This window comes from Agrilus planipennis, unplaced genomic scaffold, assembly GCF_000699045.2.
Source record: "Agrilus planipennis isolate EAB-ADULT unplaced genomic scaffold, Apla_2.0 scaffold69, whole genome shotgun sequence".
NCBI classification, from domain to species: Eukaryota; Metazoa; Arthropoda; class Insecta; order Coleoptera; family Buprestidae; genus Agrilus; species Agrilus planipennis.
The window spans coordinates 1,098,534-1,106,926 of record NW_020438962.1 but is presented as its reverse complement, the minus strand read 5'-3'; the positions used below and the strand labels follow the sequence as shown (position 1 = coordinate 1,106,926).

Below are 8,393 nucleotides of genomic sequence, written 5' to 3'. Positions count from 1 at the left end.
CTAGACGACGTATTTAGATATAATATTATATTGTAGTTTGAATTCAACAAAATTTGACATAGCGTCAAGGTTCGAAATTACAAAACGGTTTTGATTTTATTTTCGCGTCCAAATCTGCAATGGATCAAGCAAAATATTGTACAGAGTAAGTCTAAGAGCAGTGCGAAAGGTATTGTTTAAAAGGAATATTTTCTTATTAGTCTTTTGGGGGAACAAAAGGCCCCGCCCCCTAAAGCGAAGGACTCTCAGACCAGTAGGAAGAGTAAAAAGTTGTTCCAACTCAATCCTAAGAAGGGAGATCCGGTCCGTAGACACCGGAAAGAAGAGAAAAGGGAACTTCTAATTCAAAAACGATTAAAAAAACAATTAGAAGAATCGGCAAAAAGAAAAGCTCAAGAAGAAGCCGCAAAATGTCCCTCGGTTGTTACCCCTTCATTTGGGTAAAATCTGATGAATTTTAGTAGATCGTTTCACATATATATAAATATAAGAAGTTATTTTAAACACCCTGTATGTGCGTTTATGTGTACGTTTCATATAAGCTATATATATATATATACTATAGGGTTGTTCGGAAAGTCATTTCGTTTTTTCCCGACAGAGGATTTAATTGTATTCTTTTGCACCCAACTTCACATTTAAGCCGTAAAATTTTTATATGCTTTGAGAGCTCATATAGCAAGGCTTGTGTGTGAAAAATTCCAATTAATTCTACGCAGTAGTTTTTGGTTGGTGCCCTTTTAAATATGGAGAGCGATAAGCAGCATTTTCGACATATCTTACTGTTTTACTACAGAAAGGGTAAAAATGCTGTTCAAGTCAGAAAGAAATTGACTGATGTGTATGGAGAAGGTGTGTTGACAGTAGGCCAGTGCCAGAACTGGTTCGCTAAATTTCGATCCGGCAATTTTGATGTCGAAGATGCACCACGTTCGGGAAAGCCGGTTGAAGCTGATAAAGACGCGATAAAGGCATTAGTTGATGTGAACCGGCGAATAACAACACGTGAGATCGGATTGAGGTTAAATTTATCAAATTCAAAGGCCTGGGATTATCCTCGAAGCTCGATGTATGGGTTCCCCATGTTCTCACAGAGAGAAATCTGTGTCGCCGCATTGACGTCTGCGATTCGCTTCTCAAACGTCACGAAAATGATCCGTTTTTGAAGCGCATCATCACTGGGAACGAAAAATGGGTTGTATACAACAACGTCAAACGCAAGAGGTCATGGAGCAAAAAAGATGAACCGGCTCAAACCATTTCCAAAGCCAATATTCACCAAAAAAAGGTGGAGGTCAGAAACCTCCTCGATCAGTTTTTTGCCAGCAAAGACCAAAAATTTTATGAGCGTGGAATTATGCTACTACCAGAAAGATGGCAAAAGCTGTTGGACCAGAACGGTCAATATATAATTTAATAAAGTATTTGTTTATTATACGAAAACTGTCTTTCCTTTCCACAAAAAAAAAAAATGACTTTCCGAACAACCCTATAGATTCTAACTCGAAGACAAAAATATTTTACAATTAGTATTAAACCAATTTTTAACTGTTCAGAAAACGCTTCGAAGTTCATTTAAGGGGTGAAACGCCCGTAGAAGATCGTCCGAGAACGTACGTAGTCCCCGAACCCCTATCCCTGAAATGGGAAAAGGCTATAAATCGGGCGGAGTATATAAAAATGCTGCGTTTTTGTAAATTCAAGGAGACCGAAGCCCCTCAACCCTTGGCAGAAATAAAACTTAAACAGGTGGTACGTAAAACGTTATATCAGGGTGTAGACCGTTTAAAAAAGAATAAGGTAATGTGTGTTTTCGTCTTAAATCCTAGATGAAAGTAGATTCACCAACCATAAAAAACGCCAAGGTTGTTACACCTCAAAAACCTTCGTTCTTCCCTAGCGACATATATCCGACACCACCGAAGCGCGATGATCTAAAGTCGAGGGAGCCCACCAGTAAGATAATAATAAACGAAAAAGAACAACAAGCCGACTTGTTGTCTAGCTTCGAATTAATTCTGGCGGGAAAGTCCCGGACTCAATACGAGTAAGTTGTCCGAACGAGAACAAAAACCTATCACAAACTACTCAATACGCTTTCAGAAAAGAAATAGCAGGGAAGGAGAACAAACCGTGCAAGACAAACAAACAAAAGAAGAAAAAGAAGAAGAAGAAGAAAAAGAGGCAAATTTCAGCGACCAATGCTGAAGAAGGCGAAACCGGCGACAGAAAGAAAAAGAAAAAAAGGAGAGACAAAAGTAAATTTTTAGATTACTAGGTTTTACTAGGTTTTATCAGAGGCTTCGTTCGCCTTCATGTCCTAAAATCATCGATGGCCACATAAAACTAATTCTTTTATTCCTCGGGAACAGTTTTTTTTTTTCTGAATAAAAGGTACCCTATGTCCTTTTCAATACCCTCGACAATATATGTACAAAATTTCATGACGATCGGTTCAGTAGTTAAGGCCTCAAATGGTAGCAGACAAACAAACTCATTCGCATTAATAATATTAGGATCAACCAGTAACCAAGTATTTGTAAATACTTTTTTGAATTACGCGCATATAATACTTTCAAAATAATAACGTTTTCATCATCGATAAATTTTCTTAATAGGTATCAAAACTAAAACATACTAAAACGCACCAAGTGCGTAGATTTTGCGTGATTTGCCTATTTTCACTGGGCCTAAATGACTCTCTGCTTCGGTGATGACATTGTACATTTACCTTATCGAATGCTTTTACCATAGGTATCAATTTCGCCTAAACATATTAATAATTTTTACCATATTCCTACCGCAAGTATACCTACTACGTTTTTTCCCTCACTTCAGGGATGATAGCGCAATATTCTTTTCTAGTATAAGTAATTTTAATATATTATGTGATTTCCAAGATACGGGAATCCATAATATACCATATATCGTCGATTGATACAAACGTAACCTCGCAAGTGATGTTAGTAAATTGTGTTAAAAACTTTACAAGGTTTAATTATAAATTATTTATACCTGCCCCACAAAATTTGATTGACAGGAAGATTATCTACAATCCCAAGTACCTTCCAGTATACGTGCGATTACCTCGCGGTACCCGAATATTACTGGAACAAATATCTAACCATACACAAGACGAAGGTTTTCTTTTAGCATTTAAAGACGCTAACTAGGATTACTACCATTCTAAAGAATAAAACGGAAACACTCTAAAAATGCGCTATATAATAATAAACATCAAGTTCACAAATTAAAAGTTTTTTCTTTGCAATGCGATACCTCAGTTGACCTTTAAAAAAGTGCCTACATACATATATTGTATTAAACAAATTTGTTTGATGTTATTTACTGCAAGTATTTATCATATGTCAACACTAATGAAAATTCCTCTGTAGTTAATAGTCATGTTTTGAAAATTGATAATAATGAATTTTTTTAAGACACCAAAGTCAATAGAATTGCAGTTGAATTAAATATTTGTTTCTGTTTCAGGTGGCGACAAAAAAATTGGCGAAGGTATTCAATAAAAATTTTACAAAACTTTTTCAACAATAAAATTATCACCATCTTACATAAAAACATTTACAAAACTCAACCTGTTTGTCTGTTTTATGGTAGAAATAAAAAGGAAGCCTAAAACCTACTTAAGACTAACTTATAGGGCTTTCACATATTACGTCATTTAAATCAATAAAGTAAACTCCCAAAAATTTTCTCTTTTTTAGGTGACGAAGAACAAGAATGTAGGTACTTTTTACATTAACAATAAAATATTATTAAGACATTTTTTCATGATTTTAGTGGCAACTTACGACTTAGGAGGAGACGGTGAGTATAACAATGTAGTTATTTTGAATGATTTTCCACTTTCCACAATTAATACTGGAGAAGACCTTTGGAAAGCACAAACACATTACCTGTCTAAAGTTAACGTTATAATTAATCATTCGTGCAAAGTTAATTAAAACTTATTCGAAAACCTGCATCAATACAAATTAAATGTTATTTAAATACCTAATAATGGAACGAGTTTTTTCATTTGTCTTTAATTAAAGAAACTTTTATTTTTTTTTGAAAAGTAACTTTTTCGCAACTCATTTTCATTTTTCTTTCATTAACAATTATAGCTCTAATGAGACTAACGATTATTACTTATTACTGCGAAATGATAAAAATTACCAGAGATGCTAAATAAATACTTATTAAACCATTTTTTCAGCTATGGATAAGGATGCAAGTAAGTATACGTATAATACGCAATTCTCTTTATAAAATTTCCTACCCCTAACCCCTTAATGAAAATATTTCATAAAAGTCGAAGCCTACCTTAAACAAGAAGAAGAATTAATGAGACAATTTGGTGAGGGCGAGGGCGAGGGTGCAGAAATATTAGAGCCCATCGAAGAGACCTATCTTACAAGAATGTTCAGGAAACAGGTTTCACAGGTTCGTGTAAAATTCCTCGTTTAAACGTGGAACGTAATAAATTATGATCCCAAAGGTTTCAAAAAGTACGTCCCTGCATGAAAAGGAGCTCATGGGGTTCGAAGTCTCTCCTGACTTTGAACTGGAAGAATGCCCTTTCATCGATAGGGTTTTACAAAAGTTTAGAAGAGACTCGGAATTAGAACGGTACAAGAAACCAAAGAGAAAAGTGAAAAGGGGAACCCTGGAAAGCCATTCCTTCACCAAGATAGAACAGAAAACATTAAAAGAGTTCTACTATGGGGTAGTATACGGAAATATTCATCAAGGTATTCTATTCATGCTACATCTTCACACAAAACCAACAACCAATATGCTAGAAAAAACCTCTCCGTTTATACGATAATATTTTTGTCTTCTAGGAGATGAGCATTTCTCTGATGTAAGTCGTAACAATCAAGGCATCTGTATGGCTGCAGCGGCCTACTGCTTTGCCACAGAATTACACCCAAGCAGATGGACGGAACAAACCATCGGAATTATATTAGAAATCGGAAACAAACTGTACCTGGACAGTGTCGAAAATTTGCATCTCCACGATACCACACGTGAACTTAAACCTCCCGATTTGCACAAGTTCATCTACATTGGAGACGACAAGTATAGATTCGTGATCGAGGAGCCTTACGTGTCTGGACTGGTGAGGTCTGTCGAAAAGAATGTCTACAATGTGACCAAAGGTTTGCAAGTATTTTTCGCTGAAAACCATGCCGGCGTCTTCCAAACTCTGGGTTTAGACGTGATGATTTGGAAGGACAAATATTTTTACCTGTTCGACGCTAGGCCCAGGACGAAGGACCTGTTCCCCGATAAAAACGGAAACGCTACTCTAACCATAGTTTACGATATCGCATCCCTGGTAACTGTATTTCTTGACAGGAGCGAACTGGGGAACTGGCCCTTCCTAATATCGAAAGTAAGCGTGATGAAAAAATTAAAATTATACGAAGAAGAAGACGAGGAAGACGTTAAAGAGGGAAGCCAGTATAACATCCTCAGTCCCAGCAAAGCAGTCGTCCAGGGTTCTTTTGATTTAGCAGACAAATGTTTCGGGTTTTCAAGGAACAAGCAGTCCCTTACGATGGCAGTAATTGCACTGGTCTATTCCCGAATAACTCCTCCCAATTCCTGGCACAGGAGAACCATCGACAAGATAATGATCATAGGTAACCAACTGTATCTGGAATGCGCCGAACAGGAGCTGATAATGGAGATGACTATAGATAGTCTACCGGCTCTCTTCACCATAGGTCCTTATCTAGTTGAAATATTCTTATACGCTAACAGAATCGTTGACGTGATGTACAAGAAAGGCAAATGTGTCTTGGAGGAAGCCCTTGATTGCTTCTTCAGTAAAAATACCAACGCCGTCCTTCAAATAGGAAAATTTACCCTGGCCGTTTGGCAACAGCGTAACATGTATTACTGTTTCGATCCATATTCCAGAAACAATCAGGCCATGAACTGCAGGAATGGCATGGGATGTGTGTCGATGAATGCGGACCTGGAAACTCTCGTTCAAACCATTTCCAATAACTTTCCCGATAACGCCTACATCTTCTATATCCACGCCTTGAAAGTCCTTAAAATTCATCGAGACCCCGCAATGGCCAGGATATTTCCAAAAACTACGAAGATGGACGATATCTCTCCAGAAACGTTGAAGAAGTACAAAATGAAGAAAAGCAAGAAAAAAGCCACCGAGAAGCCCGTTACAATTGACCTAACGCAAACGTCTATAAAAAGATTGTTACCTGGAGAATCTCCTGAACCATCTCTGCAGGAAGTTTCTAGTGACGTGGACAGTTTAACGAAAGAGCAACTACCTTGTCTCTTTGAGCCTTGCCACGTCCTCAAGAAACTACCGCCAACCAAAATGGCTGAATATGCAGATGTAGTGGACCTTGATTCTCCAAGTCTATCAGATACTCAGGTTTCACCTTAAACTATTATTCACACTACACATTTACCAATCAATTTTCCACTGCCACAGATCGAACCCCAACGTCCCGTTCCTGATAAGTGTCTAGAAGAAATCACTCTACTGGACCTGGACTCCTTCGTATTAACCCAAGAAGAAATAGAAATGATAGAAGTACCTGAAGGTGAAGGGGAAGGCGAAGGAGGTGGAAGGTGTGGCAAAGGAGAAGGTGAAGGCGAGGGAGGTGAAGACATGGACGAGTTGGACAACACCTACTTGGCCATGAACGAGTTTGCCCAAGTCCATCCCGAATCCTTGGACAGCTACCACAGTAGAATATCGCAGATGGTTTGTGCCATAGTTCGCGTCAAAATGTACAAACAATCATAATAATGTCATCTCTTCTTCATGTCCGTCCAGGTGAACACCGAAGTAACGGCGGCTTTCCTTCCAATTTCTCATAAAGTGCTGAAACCGACGAATGTACTGGCCAAAAAAGCGATGAAGAGATGCCTGGAACTGCAGAAAGCAGGTGCTGGACTTACCTCCGATCTACCGCTACCAGAACCGGAAGTCACAATGGAAGAGGAACTGCTCAAAGAAAACAACTTCATAGAACTTCCTGACGACAGTCAACTGATCAGAGGCACGCAGAATATTGCAGACCTTGGAAAGGAAGTGGACAACACGGCTCCGTACGTTTGCATCATAGCAGCAGCCGTTGCCAAAAAATACTCAATAAGCACTTGGTCATCTGATCTAGTCGATTATGTTCTTACGGGCGGCCTGGCATTGTACGAACTCGCCAACGTGAGGTTCGAACAGGCTCCCAAATTTGAGATCCCAAAAATATCGCTAGGTAACAATAATCCTTTAGAAATATCCGATATTAATTTACTGGCGTCATTTGTTCCCAAAAGGGAAAGATAATTATAGGGTGTTCGTGGACTACCTGTTCGATGGTCAATTTTCTGACATCGGTGTGGAGAAAGCGCTCGCCCATAGGTTATTCTCAAAATACGAGATTGGGTTGATCGTCACCTCGTACTATTCGTGTGCTGTATTTTTTAAAAATCACCTGTACTACCTCTTCGACTCCTACGGTAACAACGAGGTGGGACTGAGCGAAGGTCCGCATAACAAGGGCATGGCCATGTTCGCCAGGTTCAAGAATCTGGAGCACCTGGTCAAGCGAATCGTTTACAACAAGACCAAAAGGGAAATGGCGGAATCGTTTAAGTTTTCCGATTTCATATTGTTCTCTATCAAAGTGGAAACTATAAGACAGGAAGCACTTCGCGCTAAGGGTTCCGAAGTGATGGCCTCCGAAGGCGGTGAAGACGGAATGGGTGAAGATGAGAATGTTGTAGTAAAACCTGAAGTGAAGGAATCCGAAGTACTGCCAGAACCAAGAAATGTTGTAGGGTGAGACAGAATTATCAAACTACCATCACCATAAGGCCGTCAATCCTAAGACTGGTTGGACACGTACATCCACAATCTTTCCTATCCTAAGCTAATCTTTACATTTCCCTAAAACTAGAACAACCCACATCCTTAATCATTTGCGAACAGAAGTCTAATCTAGGTGTATCTCTACCCCTCCTCCTAACTCCCGTTTCTGCCTCTGATATGTCCCTGACTAGACCTTCATGTCTGAGAAGGTGTCCTACCAACCTATCTCACCTATTTCTTATTGATTTCCATAGAGTCCTCTGTTCTCCTATTTATTCTAATACCTCTTCATTTCTAACCTTCTCTATCCACGGTATCCTCATCATTCTCCACTAACACAACATTTGGAACGCTTCTAACCTTTTCTTTTCCGCTGCACCTACATCTAATCTTGTTCTACCTCTATCGCCTTTAGCTCATGTTTCTGCCTCTAATATGTCTCTGACTAGACCTTCATGCCTGAGAAGGTGTCCTACCAACCTATCTCGCCTATTTTTTATTGACTTCCATAGAGTCCTCTGTTCTCCTATTC

General features: G+C 38.8%; 1 protein-coding gene across 1 annotated transcript in view; it reads left to right on the top strand.

The window, feature by feature from the left end:
* Positions 1–10: 10 nt before the first annotated feature.
* The window catches only part of LOC108735801, a 12,391-nt gene continuing 4,008 nt past the window's right edge, over positions 11–8,393 (top strand). The window contains exons 1-15 of the mRNA XM_025975225.1: positions 11–145; positions 201–440; positions 1,557–1,752; positions 1,830–2,047; positions 2,104–2,258; positions 3,493–3,516; positions 3,726–3,743; positions 3,802–3,828; positions 4,220–4,237; positions 4,316–4,446; positions 4,502–4,754; positions 4,848–6,418; positions 6,479–6,754; positions 6,827–7,265; positions 7,327–7,826. Of these exons, the coding sequence (XP_025831010.1) occupies positions 120–145; positions 201–440; positions 1,557–1,752; positions 1,830–2,047; positions 2,104–2,258; positions 3,493–3,516; positions 3,726–3,743; positions 3,802–3,828; positions 4,220–4,237; positions 4,316–4,446; positions 4,502–4,754; positions 4,848–6,418; positions 6,479–6,754; positions 6,827–7,265; positions 7,327–7,826 (4,092 nt within the window). The 5' untranslated portion in view covers positions 11–119. The remainder of the gene's footprint in view (positions 146–200; positions 441–1,556; positions 1,753–1,829; positions 2,048–2,103; positions 2,259–3,492; positions 3,517–3,725; positions 3,744–3,801; positions 3,829–4,219; positions 4,238–4,315; positions 4,447–4,501; positions 4,755–4,847; positions 6,419–6,478; positions 6,755–6,826; positions 7,266–7,326; positions 7,827–8,393) is intronic.